At 38.2% G+C, this 21456-nt stretch overlaps 1 protein-coding gene across 1 annotated transcript in view; it reads right to left on the bottom strand.

Annotated features, from left to right (window-relative positions):
• Positions 1-21122, bottom strand: part of ZBTB16 (zinc finger and BTB domain containing 16) — a 97757-nt gene extending 76635 nt beyond the window's left edge. The window contains exons 1-2 of the mRNA XM_072425432.1: positions 21008-21122; positions 11679-12975 (exon numbers count right to left, since the gene is read on the bottom strand). Of these exons, the coding sequence (XP_072281533.1) occupies positions 11679-12907 (1229 nt within the window). The 5' untranslated portion in view covers positions 12908-12975; positions 21008-21122. The remainder of the gene's footprint in view (positions 1-11678; positions 12976-21007) is intronic.
• Positions 21123-21456: the final 334 nt, after the last annotated feature.

Raw genomic sequence — 21456 nt, 5'->3', positions numbered from 1 at the left:
TCAGCTTTGAAGTGGGTTTTGTATAGGCCTTAAAAACAAACCTTTTTCAGTTAATATAAAGAGAGTTGCATTTTCTTAGGTATAGGACACATTTTAGCTAGATTTGACCTAGTTGTGATAAAAATAAAACAAACCGGCATACACTACAGTAATATTCCCAAAATGTTTTCTAATCTGGGTGGGAAGAGGCGGTAGGTCCATCTTTTTTTCCTAAAAGCACCTGGGTGGTTACTGACAAATGCCAGGTCGTGCACCCAGCAAAAAGGAGCTGGGGAGAACACTAATAACTCATACTATAGATACATTCTTATTGGATTGACATTCATGCTGTGTATAAATTAGCTCAAGGTTGTCTAGATCCTCCAAGTGGCAGCCTAATGTGGTCTATACTGAAAGCTGAACTCCAGCCCTACACAGTACTGCAGGAGCCTCTCCCATACGGATACTGCACATTATGAACTTATAGGTGGAGTTGAGAATCTATGAGAAGTATATCATGGGAAGTAACATTTGGGTACAATGGGTGCCAAAAAATGAAATTTCCTTTTTTTTCCCCCCCTTATTATTTCCGTCACAGCACTACCGACCTCTTTTAGCCTCTTTGCAGCCATTTCCGTTCTACAGGCATATGCGTTAGTAATAGCTACATGTCATTTCTAGGGTGGGCTTCTTGATGGTGACAACATAGCGTGCCTGGACATTAAGAGTAGAAGGAGCACATTGATAACCTCTTCTCTCCAATACTTTCCTATCCATATGCTCATTGTCGGCACATGAGTACTACAACACAACTGATTGGCTACTTGTGCTACTTCTACCCCTCCGCTGTACTGGGACAGAAAGAGACTGAGATCATGTCAAATCCAGAAGCCAACACTGCTTGCATTTGAAACATTTGATACCAATTAATCAAAAAGTGCTGCATGCAAACTTCACACCCACTTTCTGGCCAATGGGGTGCCAACTTTTCATACAAGTTTCTGTGCTATAAACAGTTTTTACCACTAAGGAATAAATGTTTGCAGACCTGATATGCATATTGGTTGCAGCTTTCAAAGATGAGATGGAACTTATCTATGGCCTCTGAGCACTCTTAATGGAGATTTTGTACCATTAGATTGCACAGGGGGTCCTCTGAGTGTACTGCCTTGCTTACCTTCCACAACAGCAAACTTTTCATTCTCTTACTCATCATACATTATTTAAAATGAGCCAAATTAGAAGGAACGTGCTAATGAATCACCCTCCTCCTCTCATTAAGAACCGAAAGCCTGCGACATTAATACAGCTGAGCTGTGCTGATGTGTTACACATGTAAAGATCGTGTGTGCTAAATCGAGAAGCGTTAGACTGTGGGAGAGCAGAAATTCTAAAGCACAGGTGTCTGATTCAATTCTACCCAGTGATATAAAAGAGTGTGATGTTTAATTGTTTTACTGAGCTCACTGGGTAACTTTTGTCTATTGAAAGATATGCTTTCCCCCTGCATCCCAGAACAGAGGGACTAAGAGCGTTCCCAGTCCTCTGCTGTGGTACTGAATGATTTGTAGATATGATGGATTTGTTACAAGTATACACTGTGACGCAAACGTGTAAAACAACTTTTTAAATGATGTTGTTCAGCTACTTTAAGCAAACTGACTAGCAAACCTAAAAGGGCTCACTTTAAAATAGGGGGAGCCTTCATTACAATTTGGTTAGAGTCAGGAAAATGGTCAAGTTACTGTAACCACAACCTTAAAAGATCTAATTGGTATTAAAAGATGCCCTTACCTAACCCCAATGCTGACACTAACCAAATACAGCCACCTTTTCCCCAGATCCATATTCTCTGCAATCTGAAGGGGCTGAGGTTGTTTCCAACCCCCGATGCAGTTATCTGCCCACATCTGTGCAGTACAACTCTACTGACTTCTTTGGGCCATCCATCGCTCAACCATGAGCCCTATTGAAGTATATGGAGTTGGACTGCATGGGCAGCAAATGACTTAAAGAAGTGAATGAATGTCAACCCCAGACTGCATCCTTTGAGAACTTTTACAGAACTATTGAGAAGAACAGTATACATAACAATCCAATTTGCTTAAAAAAATTGTAATACAATTTCAATAGTTATGTTCCAACTGTGAGCACAAAGTGCCTTGAAGATCAGATAACCTGTTCCCACCAAGAACTGGAGTTACAAAAGGTGGGTGAAGCAAAAAAAAAAAAAAAAAAATGCCTTGACTTGCCCAAAACTCCACTAATACCTGAAATGTTATTTTTAGGGTGTAATGATAAATAAAGGAATTCAACACAATGTCAGTCTGTTATCTGTCCTCAAGTGTCAGTAAACATGTCACATAATTAGGCCTTGTATATCACCCACAGGAAGTTTTCACAGTGTCTAAGATATACACAGGGTGATGACAAAGTGGTCTGCTAATTAGCTGCAAGTCCCAGGTTAAGGCTCAAATTTAACACTTCCAGTGCCAGAGCACCACACAGCTTTAGACAAAGACCCAGACAGCCTTGGGAGACAATATGGTCCATCATGGTTCACAATTACCTTTCAGACAAACCTCACCATACTTTTATTGAACCTCAGTAATTGATTTGAGAACAATCATGTAATGTTACATGCTCATAGGTTTGTAACCTTCATGACAAGGGTCATCATTAAATGATAGTACACAGCATTGCTGCATGGAACACATCTGACCAGTTTGTGGAGGGAAAATGAACACAAAACAGTTGTAGGTCTATGATAAGCTAATAAGCTTTCTTACCCACTGGCTGAAACTAGTTAACAGTAGACAGTTTTATAAGTAACATTAAAAATGCCCATTTTGGGGTTGGGGCAGGACCAGAGTTAACAGGAGATCAGGTCTGCGTGGCAGACTATGTAGATTACATAAATATCAGTCCTTGCCACCAGATCCAACTTTAGGGGTTTGATCCTTTAAAAAATCTACCCTAGTGAAAAACAACAGAAGTAGCCATGGAATGCCTGCACAGAGACACATTTATGTCCACTAAACAAATAGATACATCAACCACCCTGGCTAGTGAGACAGTTGTTGAAAACAGATATACGTCTCAGTGACAACATTTGGTATTGAATAGCCTAGGCTACTAAATAAATGGGGGATTTGTGAGCACACACACATATTTAATAAATCTGATGAATTTAGAAAAAAAAAAGTACTTATTACATTATGGTCTATAAATGAACCATGAATTCTTTTAACGGTGTTAAAAATAAATAAATAAAAAAAAAAAAAGCTGAAGCATCAATAATTTTTGGTTTATATCTCTTTTGTTTTCAGCTAGAAATTTCCCTTCCTTTCACCCCTAAAGTGGTTATCTTTGCATAACTGTGAAGAAGGCGTTTGAGTACTACACATGCAGCAGATTGTGTGATAAAACAAACCACAGGGTTATCAGCTGAACTGATTAGGCACCAAATACATTGTTATTTTACTTTTTTTTAAATTTATTTTTATACTATTTTTTTACTAATAAATATAATACTGTTAAATGGAGTCATGGGATATTTGTGCATTGCTTTGACCAAAGGGGTCTTACTGCATTCCCTCATTCCCCTCCAACACCAAACTGGCTTTTCAGCAAATTTAATTCTTTTGAATAAGGAAATTTTTGTTGTACAGATATTTTACAGATGGAAAATCTGTATCCAACAATGAAACCTCAGAATTTCTCTCAATCATCCCTTGAAAGCCAGGGAAATTTTAACAACAATTATAAATTTCAGCTTACCAGGCCTCAGAGAAATCAGAGAACAACTATATCTGATAACAGTCAGCATAGAAGTCATGAGTTCAAGATATCTGGAAAGATCAACAGGTTGGCTGGTGATAATGTAATAATATGTAGAGACCTCAAATTTATGTTTTTAGCCTTTATTTTCCATGTAGGGGAAGTGGTCTTCTCCCTTGGTCCACCATGGCAGATCACTAAAGGAATGGAGGGATCACTGTAGACACTAGGTTTTTACCCAGACAATTATCCAGTGTGTATATGTAGCCTAAAGCTATGTACAAATGTCAGATAACTGCTCATGACTGCCTTCAGTGAAAATCTGTCATGTGCACAATGATCCTTCTGACATTGTTCATCAATCTGTCACATCAGACTGATGAATGACCAGGAAGGCACAACGGGGGGGGGGGTGCCACTCGCCCGCCCTTCCCCCTTCATCATAGATGTGTGTACAGCACTCGTTTATTCATCTGTAACTGGAAACGATCACCAAATATATTTTCCAGCAACAATCCACTGAAATCTGTCTAGGGCTTCAGCAATACAAGAGGCATGTAGTAGAGATTTCTGCACAATTCTCAAGTTGTGAGACTAATCACAAATCACACATGAGCTCTACCTTATACTAGGAAGCCAAAATATGGCCGAAGAGGTAGTTGAGATAAAACCTTTCCTCTACAAATGTGAAGAAAGATGCAGATTACAATATATTTTTTTTTTCTTGTTAATTTGTTGTGGTTTTCAAGACATTGAAAACTATTTTGTTTTGCAACCATAGCAACTGGAGACCTTCTAAAAATCACGTATAGGACAGCACCTGAACTAATTTCTTTGCTCGTTTGATTGGTTTGTTTTCCCCCGAAGTCTGCAGACAATGCAATGTTAGAACAAAAACCTCCTGTTGAAGTTGCAGTTTTCATTTGTCCCCCCCCCCCAGACTTAAAGGGCTGACATTGGTGCTAAAATGCAGCATAACATGTCAGTATTCTATAAATACATAATATTATTATGAGCTTATAATGAAAGCAGATCCCTCCTTTTTTCTAATAACGTCTGCCAAGAATTTGCTCCATATTTTTATAGGAGAAAATAAAACAAAAAAAAATCTGATGATCTGCATTGTACCATTTTGATGTTAATCTTTTAAGATATAGATATTCACCACTAGATGTTAAAGGCCATTGCAAAAAAAAAAAAATAAATGTATGCCAATCTCTATATAGGCCATCAATAGATTTCTGCACCGAGTCGGCCCTTTCTCTTACCAAGGTTCTGCCTCCCGCAAAGAATTTTATCAGAAACCACTAAAAATTGTAAAATCTGCAGGTTCCTGTAACAGAATACCCAAAGATTCTGGCCACTTCAAGACATGGTAGAGGCATGTTCCCTAATTGTGACGCTCTAACAACCTACTCTGAGACCAGAAGTTTCTGCAAAGAGGCTGCAGATAAATAAGATGCTACAAATAATTGAAAAAAAAAATTTAAACTTAGGATTTAGATAAGTGCAATCATGAATAAAAATAAATCCTTGCACGTACTGTACAACCAAACCTAGGATAAAACCTCATCAGAACTGAATCAAAAGCAGAATTTATGGAGCCATATGGATAAGTCACATACAGATGTTCTAGTTTTTGTTTTAGTTCTCAGCGAGTAATAATTTATAGGAGTTGGAAGTTGCACAGAAGGATAAATCATAGTTTGTTGGTTGATAGATGCAGAAGAGATTTATGCTCAGAAAGGAATACAACCAGGTTGTGCGTATTAAGTCCTTCCCTTTGTGCAGGACCCCCCACCCCAAAATAATGCCGCAGCAAACTGCAACCAAACAGGTAAACAGAGGACCCCCTCTGCATACCCCCACCTACCCACCACGCTCAATCAGTGGTTCCTGTACCAGTTCTTAGCAATTGGGCCCGGGGTGTGTGGAGGTAAAGAGTCCACTAGCCTAAGTAAGCTCAAACTGGGTCAAGATTGACAGATCTTGCACTGAACTCCTCTCCTTTGCTCCTGGCAGTAAAAGCAAGTACAAGATGGTAAAAGTCACACACACACACACACACACACACACACACACACACACACACACACACTGCTACTTTGCTCTACTCTTTCATCCATTAATGGCATATAGCTGTAAATTGGATGCCATATTAAAAGAACCAAAAGGAAGTACCAGGTAAGAGGGCCACTTTGCCACCAAGATAGACAAAAATGTCTACACAAGAATTTTAAAATTAGTGTCCATGGATACCTTCACTGCCAATTAATTTTATTGTTTAAGTTTAATTAAAGTCGATTAGATTTGTTTTACTTATTAATACCCTCAAGCTATCCCAGCATTTCAAAAGCACAGTAAAACAAACATGGTACAGCCTTTAGAGCAGTACCCAAATGGCTCCATTACAACAGTTGAGCCCCCCACATCTCCCTATTTTTCCCACATGCCGGGCACATACAAGGTACTGTCACCCAGTATTGTGGGTGGGCCAGAATTAAAGGTATTTCTACTTACTCATGGTTCTATTAAGCCATCTGGCCAAGCATTTATTGTTCATGTTTATGAGTCTGGTCAAAGTTCACTATAGTTTAATTATTTCAGTTTAGTACCATTAAGTAATCATTTCAATTTTAAATTGGATAATAAAATGTCCAATGCCCAATTAAACTGCCAGTTCAGTGTTTTGGGTTATTTAGAGTGCCTTTATAAAATAGGATTGGAGTCTTATACCCTTTTTCCTAAGCTAAAACTAATGTGCCAACTATCACAGCCATTGGTGGCTGTCCATGGACATATCTGGTGTACAGAGGTTACAGCAAGGAACATTGAATTTCTGCAGGTATGCATAACTATAGAGGGAAAATATATATAACATCAGTCCAGTATAGAGGAAAGCTGTTTGTATAAATACGGATATGCTTGGTCAGGGAGGTATCCTATGGATAAAGGATTCAGAATCATCAGGTGGTGTGCAGGGGCATCTTTTTTAGCAATGCCTTTTTTACAATGTCATGGGTCACACATGGCAATATCCTGAGTAACTATATTAAAGTTATCTAATGTTGCATTTTCACCAAATCTGCAATACCATCAGTTCTACAATTATTTTAATATAACAAGTGGAATCACAGCTGCAAGAGCAAAAACATGAATTACTATATTCTAGTTTCTGATGACCATTTGAAATCCCCGAAGCATAGGGCATAGATAGATAACAATTGTCTTGTTAAGGATAGTAATTTAAGACACTCAACTATTCTGTGGATTATTGTTTGTGTTACAGATAGTAAAAAAAAAAAAAAAAAACACCAAAGAAAGGAGGTGAGAAAAAGAAAACAAAATACGCACACACCACCAGCAAAGACAAGGTGACAGATTCCTGGAATAAATGAAAGAAATACGGGTACATTAGCAGGAAGAGGTTTACCAGCACCTTAATCCACACACCCTGTGCCCCCTTCCGAAAGATCTGGAAGCAATTAAAGGCCATTAAAGTGATCTGCCTGCCACTAATTTTAACCCCAAACACCATCAACTTGCCACTTAGACCAGGGAACTGAGAGCTTAACCACACCAAAGCTACAGTATGAACAAATATAAAGAATAATCATAGAAAGACCCCATGGATGAGTTACAATTTTTAAAAGTTTGAGTGCATGGTATGGTACTTACAAAATACGCCAATCCCTTATTTGTAATAGAAATAAGTTGTAGCAGCATGCATTAAGGGGACTTATAAAGTAATTAAAAATCCATTTTAAAGTAAATTTGGCTAGTTATATATTTATCCAGATAATCATAAGCAGCAAGCCATTTACAGAAGATCACCAGGCCCCAACAATACGATTGAAGTCAACTAGTTTAAGCAAAATTTTAATATGTTTGCTTGTTAGTCAGTTCAAACTATTAGTTAATGTGCATTATATTAAATGGCATGGTTAATAATGCTTCACATTTTCATGTGATAAAGTTCTTTACAACTTTAGTCTAAAGAGCTAAAGTTATACCGGTATATCAAATTATGTGAATATATACATTATGAATTCCAGATGGGATGTAACCAGTTAAACACCCCCCTACCATTATCCCACTTCTAGCAGCCCATAAATAAGTCACCTTAGCCTATTAGTGCTCCCGGCCTCACTCCAGCATAGGAGGCCCAGTTCCAAATCCCAGAAGTCTCTGACAGGGCACTGGCAAAGGTTAGCCAGCTCAGGTCAGCTGGGAGGGGAACCTTCATTTCCTGAGCCAGGCCAAGGGCCGAAAAAGAATGAAGGGAACTAATCAGGGCCTTACTCACAAAAGGGAGTCCAGGCCAAGGGACTGGCTTCCATTACGAAGACTGTAATACCAGGTGCCACCAATAAACGCGACCACTCCATTGCTGGCATTAATCAGGAGTTCCCGCTACAACACAATTTCCAGCACTAAATACCTTGGAGCTATTTTCAATAGCCACAGATGCAGTGCTATCCCCATGTTTGCCTTGACGTGACATCACTTGGACAGTTTTGTGCCGCAGAATAGGACATTTACCATTCAAATAAACTACATACAAAAATGCATTTTCAGCAAGATTTCCCCCATTTAAATATAGTTAAATATAATATATTTAAATTAAATAATTAAATATAGTTATCAAAATGGTCATATGGTATACCCTCCAAGAACAAAAAACAATTCTAGCTACATTTTAATTTCAATTTTTGTTTTTTAATTTGAGATACTGTTATGCTATTTCTGTGCTGTGGTTTAAATGAATACAAACTTTAAAGTTGTGTGGATATAATCACATAAATAAAAGAATACAAAAGTTTTCTTGTCATTTGTATACTAAAGCCAGTAACTATTTATAAATAGGTTATGTAAATTAAAAATATGTTTAGAACAAAATCAGCTCATAGTTATACACAGAAAAAAATTGGGTGTTCCTTAGAACCTTCCTACACAAAGATACAGCAACAACCGCAGTTACATGAAAACCTGAGTCAGTGTATAAGAATGTACAGTAGTGTACTGTACAGTGACAGAGAACATCCATTCTCCTCATTCCACATCTAAGAAGGCACAGTGAGTAACGCACAAAGATACGCAATCACATTAGCTGCTGCTTTTTAAACTGAGCAAAAGGAAATTTTTTTTTTTTGCTTAGCTTAAAAAGTTTACAATTTTCTACTGATACAGACAAAAGACTTCCCTTCGCAGAAACACTTTCCAAAACTGCTTTTTTCTACTTTCAATACCAGGTTTGCAAAGAAAGCAAAGCATTTTCTGTGCGGGGGCGGAGTGAGGGTGGAAAAACACAACTCTATACCTTCACCCACAATTCAAGCCTTACAAGAACTAATAATAAAACAATCTAACTTTAAGTGGCCACCAAGGCAACCAAAGAAAACCGATCAACAACAAAAGCTGGGATTGTTCCACCAAAATGGTGTTTTTAGTTTGTGGTAGAGTCGATTCAACCCTTTCTTGAGGACTTTGGTGGTGAGAACTAGGTCTACTAGTCATGACTTTAACAAGAGGTCTCTCTTTTGCATTCTTTGCTACACTCATAGGGATGTAGTAATAGGCAAAAGAAAATATTTGGTAGTACTTTTTGTAATGCAGAGCACCATAGTGAGCGGCAGCCTGGTATTGTGCTGCATCCTATGTGTAATTTATTGGCTGATCAATTTTCACATTATTTATCTCAAACATTGAAAGCAGATTTGGGTGGCCTGAACTTTTACACCTAAAAGGAAAACATCACCAAAATAGAAACCATTTTCATATTGGCACATCCACTTCACGTTAAGGTATTCAGTGGTGGGAAGCTTAAAGGTGACGGTCTTCTAGAAAGATAGACATCCCACACCATTTGCACTGAATAATGGACCCTTAAAAACACAAAGAACCCTCCAAAAAACAAGGGCTTCAAGTCAATAGGACTGTTGGAATGATGAACCAGCAAGACCGCTAAAGCCTGGCAATGTAAGGTTTAAGTACGAGCCCTAACACATGATATAGCAAGAGTCCTAAGTCCTTGTTGGTTTTAGTGTTATTGGGTGCTTTGGTATTTGATGCTTACATTATTTGCTGAAAAATCGATGTCATGTAATACAAGTGCCGAATTCCCCAAATCAAACCAAAACCATCCTATAAAAATCCAACCATGGATTTGCATTTGTTAGTACATCTAGCACAGGGGTCAGCAAACTTTTTTGGCTCCGCCCCTCACCAGGAACTCCCCTGAAGGGAAATCCCTCTGCTCCGCAATGCATATGGAGGAGAGGGTGTGTCCCCTTACCCTGGCAGCAGAAGTGTTAAAGCCAGCCATTATAAATAAGGAAGGAAGGCATAACAAGGAGGCTCAAGAGCCCCGGGTTGTCGACCCCTGCCGGCCTGGATTAGACAGATCGACCAGGTGGGGCGTTAGGCCATAACGGACTACTGGCTAGGCCGTATCTGGCCTAAAGGCCGGAGATTGCTGACCCATGATCTAGCATATAATGTTTCCGTCCTATACATAAAATGTTGACTATCTAATCTGGCAATGACTGCCAAGTCTTTGGAAGAGGACAGTATAAGCAAACATGTTGGCATAATTTTTTTTGTCCTGCGCTTTCCAGTATCAACCAGGTGTGGAAGGTACCTGGCCAGCTGATTAATATGTACAGTACATTCAGGCAACACAAGCAATAATTATAAAAAGTAAAACAGCTTGAAGGCAAGATTGTACCAGCACTTGAGGACAATGGATTTAATTCAAATAGCACAGCTGATGTCATCTCTTATGAAGCACTACACTGCAGCCTATAATCGGTATCTTTATATCTCAACATGTAAGGCATGCAGAAAAGCTGTAGATGTCAACATGCCTATAATTACTATTGTTAAATTTATATAGTATGCATCATCAGTCTACATTAATTGAAGGAACACACACACCCACAAATATTTAGCTGATGCACTGTAGCTTTAATAACTGGGAAACAAAAAGTACAAAATGTTACACACACTAGAACACCACACCTTGCACATGTGGCAAGGCTGTTCCACCAACCCACACCCAGCTCTCCCACATTATGCACTGTCTTCTGCATTATGTGATGATTAACTTCTACGAATGACCAATAAGCTACTGTGTTTAGCTAGTACATTTTGTCCTTTTACAGTTGCCTGCTCCCTATGATTAAGACCTGGAAGTTTGTTTAATTTATTTCTGATGTGACACTTTGTACTGTACAGGAGATATGTTAATACTAAATCTGGCACTAGCTACAGTTCAAGTGTGGAGAAAAAAAATGGTAGGCATCATCAAGCTGTTTTAAGTTACTGATTGCAAAACATAGTAAAATAAAGCAAAAGAATCATAATGTAATTCCTAATACAGTGGATTTCATTGATATATAATGTATGCTATCTGAAGCCAGTCAATGTGCAATTTAAATATAAATTCAAAAACTGTACTCAACTTTCCCTACGTTAGCTAAACTAAAAAGGTCTTTAAGTTTTTACTTTTCGCTGTTCTAAAGATTTGCCTTTGCTTTTTGTCCCAGGAAAGCAACAGCAAGTGCACGAAAAACTCTACACAGTGTTGGAAATTCCCTCCTAGGACAGGATACAGGTTCAAAGTTTTAACCTTTACCTCTTGTTCTGGTGAAATCTAAAAAATTTTGGGTTTCCCATTAACTTTCTCTTAGTGACAACAAAAGAATCAAACTGGGACACCAAGAACCCCTGGCAAGATTTTATTTCTAAGTGTTCCTTCCTGTTTTCATGAATGATGGAGAATCTCTCCAAAAGTATAAAGTTTTCAAAATTCTATTTTAACTACATTTTTGCCAGGTTAGTCTTTACATTGAAGCAGTCATGTACCATTAAAAATGTGAATAATATTTCATAGACTTAAAAAAAAAAAAAATTCTTACCGGTGATGTTCTACAGATTCATTGTCTGGAAGGTTTGCACCGCACACACTGCAGCGTTCACTGATGTTTCTACCGTCATTCTTCATCCCAGCGGCAATTTCACCTAATTTGCTGAACAGCTCACGCTGAATGAAGCCTTGCGGTAGGAGTCCTCCATAAGTACTAAAGTCCATTGACACAGCCAAGGCTGGCTGCATGTGAAGAGCAGAGGCCATGGATGTTGGCACACTAATCATGGTTTCACCTTTATGATTTGGGAGGACAGAATAGACACTAAGTTGTTTCTCTGCATGAGAGAGGGCATGTTCTTGCCCTAAGCCGAAGCCCTGGCTTAACTCAAGAGCCTGTTCGGGAGCATTCTCATCCCGACTAAAGTTGAGGTCTCGAGCACTTGTGATAACACTACTGCGAGTTGGGGTACCTGGGCTCTCCTTGCTTTTATCATCGGACTTATCTCCACCAGATCCACTGGCTTCTGCTGTTGGGCTGTCTTGGTTAGACACCTCATCCACCTGCATGACTTCTGTTTTCACCTCAGACAGACTTTGAAGTCTGCTTGTGGAGTGCAAATCTAATGCATTTTGTTGCAATGCTCCTTGAAGCAATGACTGCCCAATAGTCATTAAACTGTCTACAGCAGTCTTGGTTGGGCTCATGCCCGAAAGTCCATAAGACGTTGACACTGATGGACTTTGATCCACCAGACTTTGATTACCCATACTGGAATAGCCACTCTCTTCACTGGAATGCTTTGCATTTAACATACTTTTTATATACCTTGATTTTCTATCATCTTCATCATCCATGGTCTTGTCACCAGTACTAAGTTCACTGTCATTCTCTTCTGAAGCTTGTATGGTTTCTAAGATCTTTAGACACTGCTCTTCTAAATACTCGATTTCTAGTATTTCTGCAGCATACAGAAGGTCATCCAAATCTTCCACCTTAGCTTGCAGAGTGGCAGTGTAAGCATACTCCAAAATTTGTTGAAAAGTCTTTGGCGACAAAAAGTCCAAAGTGTAATGTTGGCTGCTACGGTGGAAAAGGATTTCAAACATCTTACTAGTACAAGCCAATACTGTCCTATGGGCATGAAACTCTTGAGTATCCACCATAATGACCACATCACAGAGAGTCCCAGCTAACCGCATTTGGTTGGCTTTCAGAAGAAGGCCTGTGGGGTGATTGGGGTTTTGCAACTGTATCATACCCATGTTAGTCAAATCCATACTGCTCCGGGGGTCTAGTCATTAGTATGTTTCTTCTTTAGGAGGGCTGAACACAGGAACCAGTTGACCTGTTGACATAAACAAGGGACTTTTAATAAAAGAAACGTTTAAAAAAAATGAACACATTATAGAAAAATCTTCTAAAGATCTTTCTGATCGAATGATTTCTATTAAAATAAATTTCAAATATCACCAAACTCCTACATCAGTAAAACTAATGACAGTGTAAGACATTGCAGTTTATCGAACCATCTCGGTTCATCGCATATTATTAAATAGGCAACAGAACATTCAACAATTATCCCTACATTTAAACTGTGACCGCTGCCTAGAAGATCTTGAAACCTAAAATAAAGAAAGTTTGCTTGCCAACAATGTTCTATAAATATGTAGGATATGAAACCCATGCTGATGTAATGGCTTCAACCATTCTGCACTACAAACTCAATGTATGCAACTGATAGTTATCAATGTGTTGAATCCAGAGACAGCCAGACCACTGGAAATTGGATAACTAATGGCAGGACTTATTTATTCGAGCACAGGTTTTTCTTTACATGTTTGAAATGATGAAAAAAAATTAGGTATCTTGTATAAAACATTGATTATAAAAAGTCAAGGTACTGACAGCTTCATTATAAGTTCCTCAATGCAATCAGTTGCTTTAATTTATCAACAGTTATGGGTGAGCTACAGCACTTATCTCAAGCACTAATTCACCAAGAGTACAGTTGCATGTGGATGCAATCTTTCTCAATCTGTACACACTATGGAGGAAAAACGATGGTGATGAGCAGGAGTTATATAGCAATTTGCTAAACTTCTAGGAAAAGAAAAGTCCAAACTTTTGACTTGTCTCCAAAAAAAGGAAAATCTTCTAATGGGCACACTTGTTCCAATGATGTCAATTTATAGCAGGTGTCAATTTAAGCTAAAAATGTGTGTGGTTGACAAACTTTCTGCCAGTTTCCCATTAGTGTCCTTGATTCAAAAGGACTATGAAGTCCGAATGGTCTTTTTCTATCCTCCTTTAGATAAGTATGTTCAAAAGAAGGCTCTGAGAAGTCTGACCTTAGAGTCCATGTCACATGATAGAACTTGAAGATAGTACAGCAGACATGAAATGTGTTGAAGGACAGGGGTCAGGGAGTTCTGGTGGATGCAACAGACTCACAGGAAGGAAAGGTTAGCAAGTGGAGTTCCACAGGGATTTGTGCTCAGAGCAATGATGTGTAATGTCTTCATTAGTGATATAACAAATGACTGAGTAGGAATGTCTACCCCCTTTTTTTCTTTCTTTCTTTAAAGGCCAGTGACCAAACACCCTCATTTGTTAAGGAGGTTTTTACAAAATGGCATTTAAATGAATACAAGCAGTTATTTGGAACCAATAACTGAAATGCTATACATTGAAAAAAAAAGTTATTGTTTAATAAGGCTTGTTGGCTAGTTAAAAAAAAAATGAAATAGTACTGGGAAATACTTGAAACACACACACTCCATCTCCTTACTCTTTCACCTAACTATAAACATTTTCACGGCTATTTTTCGAAGCATTACTACTATAAATGAGGAAAAGTTTTTTCTTGTTTAAACTAGAGGTCCAATAAGTTTTTTTTTTTTTTTTTTTTTTTAATTGTAATCTAATAAGACTTTTTTGGTATCCAAGACGATTACAATGTTACCAGTTTGGTTGAACTAAACAAAATAGGTGAGTTGACGTGGCTCAAAAAAAGGCAATTTATCAACATATTTCCAAAGAATATCAGCATCCCATTGAGGAACTCAAGACTTGATTTTCTGGAGAGATGTGTATATATGGATAACCTAAACACACATATATACATACATACATACATACACTTTATTCCACCATCAGACGATCTCTAGCTTTTAGAAAGAGTGAGAAATTTTCTGTTGTTTTGGGTCGGTAAAAGGAAATAATGGATGTCTCAGAGAATCTCATCCACCAACACATCACTAGAAATTGTGCATGATGGAAATACATTTTTCAAAGTTTTCATTCTGCTTGTAAATTAATTACTTGAGTTACTTTTTGGCCACGCACACAGTTGCTGGTCAGTGGTTGGGGGAATAGTTCTAACAAATGATCCATTACTGCTTTTTAAAGGGAGTCTGTACTTAGAGAAATACAGAAGGTGCGGCCACCACTTATCACCCACTGCACCAATTCACTATTTTAGGTAACTGCCAACTGACTGACCCATACCAAGCATAAAGCAAATGAATCAGAACTCCTTAAATGCACGCTTGTTCTGATCAATGACTATGGAAATATTAAGGTCAACTGAACATAATAAAAAAACCTAGCATTCTGCAACAGAAATACCACGAGAATGTGCCTTTAAAACAGTTACTTAATGAGTAAAAAGGTAAGCTTGAAATCATATGAAGCTGATACACAGCAAACATCAATCCTAAAACAAATGTAGCCATTGTGATACAACAGTAACATTCTCCCATTCAAACAAAACATAGGAACTGCTTGCAGTTGGTCCACTTGACACCAAAATCAATTAATGTACCAAGGTGAGATTTTTTTTAACATTATTCGGTTTGAGTTTGGAGTCCCAAATTTTGATTGTTAAATAACTGGTTTTGGAAACATTCTGATCCATCCGAGTGACCTTGATAAAATACAATAGGCTACAGAATTATTCGCTCATCTCAAATAGCTCATTGCCAGAAAAAGCGGGCTCAACTGAATCAGATTAACAAAGAATCATCTTAAAAAGAAATAAACTAGTATCATGGAAATACTAACAATTCTGTACAGCAGCAAAATGTACCTATAGATTGCATGAAGGACATTCGTAACCAACAGATCTATTGTCCCAAACATGCATTATGTCCATTCAATTTAATGAATTCGGTACAGACTATGATGCCATTTACATAACTGATGGACCACAATTTCTTTGGAATACAACTAATATTGACTGAACCTAAAGAAAATAGGGCCAATATATATATTTTTTTATAAAGCATTTTGCTATAAAAAAAAACAATCAATACAGCACAGATGCTATCAAACATTTATAAAAATAGTTGGACATAGAGGACATCTCTTAGCTATCAAAGTCTAGAATGTAAGCTCTCCGGGGCAGGGTCCTCTTCTCCTCCCGTGTCACTGTGTGTAGCTATCTGTCATTTGCTATCCCTATTTATTGTACAGAGCTGTGTAATATGTTGGAGCTGTATAAATCCTGTTTATTAATAATAATAGAATAAGAACACTCCAACATTCAAGATAAAGCCAAAAAAAAAAAAAAAAAAAAAAAAAAACCAGTATTGTGCATTCATGTATCAAAACACTGTCTCCAAAATAAAAACAACTATCAAAAAAAAAAAAAAAAAATTTGAATGTCATACACACACACACACAACAGATGATCTTTCCTGTCCATCTCATCCATAAAATTGCCTAAACCCACCAAGTAGATAAAATAACAGTAGGCTGGATATTTATTTTTGTGCACAACTAACACAAACTAGTCACAGCCATAAACACAGGTTTGCTTTACCGGGTAACAAAAGAACATGCAGCCTGCAAGGATGCTTTATTGTACTTGTCAGACTTGGAAGAATAGTGAGAATTGAGGTCTGTGAAACAAAAGTACAAAGCAAAAAAGCCTTAACATTAAGCCTATTGTTAAAACTCCACCTAAGCAAAAGGGTTAAGCTCCAGTGTGCATTGTATAATTACACAAGACAGCTCTCTGCAATACAAAATATACACCATGGACACCCTATGATGTGTCTAAGGCATGCATTTTGAACATTTAAGGGTTAATGGGAAGGTATATAATACCAATAAAGCATCATAAAGAAAACTTCCTGACCAGTAGAACCCGACAATATATTTGGTTTAAAACAATGTTGTAACTCTTTCTAATCTAACACTTTTCAGTGTGCAACCGTATCAGTTAAGATTTGTGTTGTGTTAAAATAACATTAGAGGGGCAAGGATAATAAAAAGGCTTTAAATCTAAAAGATCTCATTTCTGGTCAATATATTGATTCAGTGGCTGTTGCCTGGATTTATTTTGGCAATAGCGTTGTTAAAAAAAAGTTGCACTAGATATGACAGCAACCACAGCATTAACTGAAGCCTGAGCAGATAGCTATTTCCTTTCTAAAAGAGGGCAAACCCAACAAAGTATTATTAAGGTCAGCAAAAGATAGAAACCTGTGCGATGTGTTAGGAGCAAGGCAAGATGTGCATCCTTTGCCATCACAACAAGGGTCTTCTGTTAGCACTCACCATAGGAGGTCTGTGGCTAGCGTCGGCTTTAAATACAGTGCCCCATTAGGTAGCAGAACTTGCTGAAGTTAAAATGTAACACAGCGCCCCCTTATGATAGCAAGAGAAACAGCAAATCTGGTTTACACCAGGTCTAAACTCTAGAGAAGCTCCAAAACTGAAAATGAAAACAATTTACCAGGACTAAAAAAATAACAAAGATGAAAACTGACATCATCTGCAAAATGTTAATGTTTTCTTGAGAAGGTTAAACATATCTGAAACCTGCCTCTGCTATAGTTACACAAATTCAGCAACATTCACATTGACTTACGGTTATAAAAGCATATCATTTAGGCATTATTAGCTTCAAAAGTAACATCGTAATCCAAAACCGTATCAAAGACTAACATGCAACCGTCATCCTTGCCTACATATTGAGCAAGCAAGCATTTGAAAATTGGAAGGTCAATTTTAATCACCAACTTTAAAATAACAGCCCAATCCAAACCTTGTTGAAAACCAACATGTAACAACTACCATTAGACAAGTATTTTAACCTGTGATCAATACTAACCAGCTATATTACCAGCCCAATCCAAGCCTCGTTATAGAACAACCATAACCACCGCATACTTATGGACCAGGCAAGCATTTTAACTTGTGATCAATTCTTATCAGAAATAGCAACTATAAACTCACAGCCCAATCTAAACCTTGTTTAATACCCACATGTAACCATATTCATTGCACATATGGACCAGACAAACAATTTAACTTGTGATCATTTCTTACCAGCCATACTCACTATAAACCCAAAGCCCAATCTAAACTTTGTTAAATACCAACATGTAACCATAATCATTGCAAAGCAACCATAACCATCGCATACTTATGGACCAGGCAAACAATTTAACTTGTGATCATTTCTTACCAGCCATACTCACAATAAACCCAAAGCCCAAACTAAGCCCTATTACAGAACTACATGTAACCATAATCACTGCATACTTATGGATCAGGCAAGTATTTTAACATGTGATCAATTCTAACTGAGGAATTCACCTGCTGCTTATGTGATGAAAGCTTTAAAGCTGCATAAAAAAAAAACATTAATGGGGAAAAAAATGTGATTACGCTCTAGAATCTAGCTCTCAAACTCAAGCTTCACATTAGACACAACAAAGTAGAGTAATAACAGTTTGAAATAATAATTCTTTAGCATTATGTTTCCCTACTCCTAGTTTATTCTCAAGATCAGCCAAGAATTTCTTGTGTCTCAACTTAGCCAGCATTCCTACAGGTCATTTTTATTAAGCAAAACTGCATCCCCCCTACAGGTTGCTTAATATATCGGCAAAGACTATAAAAAAATAGGAGATACAGAGGATCGGAGCATAGAGCCCAACAACGCATATATCAATAATGGAAACACAACTCAAGTCAGGATAAAAGGGTTAAGAAAACAGATCCCTACAATAGCGGCTAGTCCTATTGTGTGGGCTAACCCAGGAATGTTTTTGTCTGTTGCAAAGTAGAAGCCAGTTATACAGTGTGAGGGTCACAGGGATAAAAACAGACCTGTACAAAGCCCCAAATAAACCTTAGCTTTTCTCTATGAGGTCACTCAAGAGTGGGGGTGAAAAAAAAGCAAATCCTTCCTCTCTGGCACTTTAAAATACCTTGACATAGCTTTAAAAGTAAACACCTGCATTGCTTATCCATCAGTGTATCAGATAATACAAGGTAATTGATCACTGATTGTAAAAAGGAGCTGTCTGCAATGCAAGCTTTAAACAGCAAGAAGAGGGGAGGGAAAGAAAAAAACAGTGTTACACATAATTTATGAAGTGTTAAAATATGGGCTACAGTTCAGCTCTATCCATAACAGAATTCTATTTCTGCTATCTTTTATAGATGTGTAAGCATTTTAGTGGAAGAATCTGTTGATTCCTTGTGAAAAAAAAAAATTAAACATCACAAGAAGAGTCTAAAGAGACAAAAACACCATAACACCAAATCACCAGGCAACTTAAAATATTATGATAAAGCTCCAAAAATATTAGGGATTGCACCTTCCAAAAAGAAAAAAAGAGTGGTGAATTCAACTCTGCAGAGAAGCCGATTTCACATTTTTCTTTTTACTTGATAGTTTGTTTTTCTTTAGCCCAGGGGGGAGGAAAAAAAAAAAAAAAAAAAAAAAAGACACCCATTGACAGGGTTTCTTTTGATGACTTGCAAGGGTTAATTAGTCAACTATTAAATCTCTTTTATCAGTTGTGTATTGCTCAGCTCCATTTAAATCCTAAGCAGAACTAGTTTTTTGGGGAAAAGAAAATCATACATGTTGATTCCACACAAAAAAAACAAATCAATGTTAGCAGTCAGCAATAATGATAAGAGCAATGGGTGATTAACCCTTTAATTCCAAGGAAGGCAAGGAAAAAAAACACAAGTAAAACATGACAAAGCTAAGAATCAAACAAAAAAAAACTTACAATATGTTAAAATGAAGTGACTGGCGACCCAAGCCAGAAAACTAAATCCTGCTCTGTCACATAATCTGCTTCTATTCCACACAACAGTGGCTCAGAAGGCATTTTCAGACCTGTCTGGCTACAACAAGAAATGAATATTTGAATATTAAGTACGCTACAGCATCCACAGCTAAATCTAGCCTGCCTGGACAATTTACACAAATACAGCTTGTAATAAGTCAAAAGAAATAAAAATCTAAAACAAATAGATGATCTGGGAAGAGGGGAAATGAAAGCCTGGGATGAGTTGATGATTAAATAATAACCAATGGAGAAGAGGGGGGTTAGGAATACAGAGAAGGGGCTGAGGATAGAGAACTGATAGAAAGTGGGAGATATAGGCAAAAATCACTATAGGGAACAAAGGCTGAGCAGACAAGAATAGGCTAAAATTCAACAGATGAATACAAAGACAGACAGGGAGGGAATGGACTATATTGATGGCACAGTCTACAGATTAAGCACTATTATCCATTCCTGCCATGCAATCCTGTAAGTGCAATAGGGCACAATGTCCCTATCCTTGGATTTTTTGGAATCCAGTCGGAATATTTGCACTTTTTGTGTTAAGCAGACATAAACAAGTCATAATTATGCATGCCACATTTCCCTGTCCCCTATCTCACACCAATGGCAAAGCAGGCAGAATGAATGTAAATGGGAGTCTGGATGCAGTGCCTAGGGAGAAGACATGGATGGGGGGGGTTGTTTTGATGCTGGCCAGACTTAGTGATCCTATGCATGGAATATCTCCCATTTATCTGCCACACAATGGATCATCACACATTAGTATTCCAAGCCCATACCTAAGCCAAGCACGCCACTCACCTGCATTAATCACCCATAATATTCGCCATACTATGCCTAAGAATGGAGGGATGCACAGTGCATGCTGAACAGGATGGAGAGGGATCTGTTAGGATTTCCTAGGAAGCAATGCTGCTAACATTACAAACATCAACTTAAGCAGACAGGCTGTCTCGTCCATCCGCAGCAAGTTTTGCAAGGCGATGTGTCTTTTGAAGTTTGCTGGAAGTCTCCCTGCGCAATTGTCGGGATTAACTTTGTGCCGGTGACACGGAGACATTTGCCATGAATGAACCTAGGGCTGATATTGGGGGTGTCACATGCTGATGGGGTGACATGGAAGAGAAGGGGGTAACACTCTCCATCCTCCTGCATCTCACACAAAAGCCAATCACAGTCATCTCTGCTATAGAAATGTGAAGTTAGTGGAAGGGATGAAGACTTTTCTTTTTTTATATTTGTTTCTCTGTGTTTGTCAGGAGGTGCACTTACCTGTGGAGGGGTTGTGTAGTCCCCCTGTGTCTGCAGGCATGTAGGTGAGTGGGGATGGTGCAGTTAAAGCAGCAGTCTGATCCAGCAGTTCGCAGTGCCCGCTCTCATGCTCACTAACTCCTCTCTCCTTTAAGGTTAGCAAATCAACACAGTCTGTGACGTCAGACCGGCTCCTGGAGCACATGCCTCCCTCCTCCCATGCTGGAGCAGCCCAGCCGCCATGTTTAGTGCTGGCAGGAGGGGGAGTTCTGCGTGTCCCGGTAATTCTAGGGTTGTGCAGACGTTGTAGCTGGGCGGCTGCATTGATTTCCATGCACTTGTCACATGCAGGATCTGCTGCTTCTAGAGCACGCACCCTCAAAAACTAATTGCGGCAGAATATATGGTTTGTGGTAAATGAAAAAGAGAACTTGTTGATAATGTCAGAGACATAGAGCTGTGCCCACCAC

The sequence above is a fragment of the Pyxicephalus adspersus genome, chromosome 11 (genome assembly GCF_032062135.1).
Source record: "Pyxicephalus adspersus chromosome 11, UCB_Pads_2.0, whole genome shotgun sequence".
Taxonomy (NCBI): Eukaryota; Metazoa; Chordata; class Amphibia; order Anura; family Pyxicephalidae; genus Pyxicephalus; species Pyxicephalus adspersus.
This window is presented reverse-complemented; position numbering and strand designations above follow the sequence as displayed.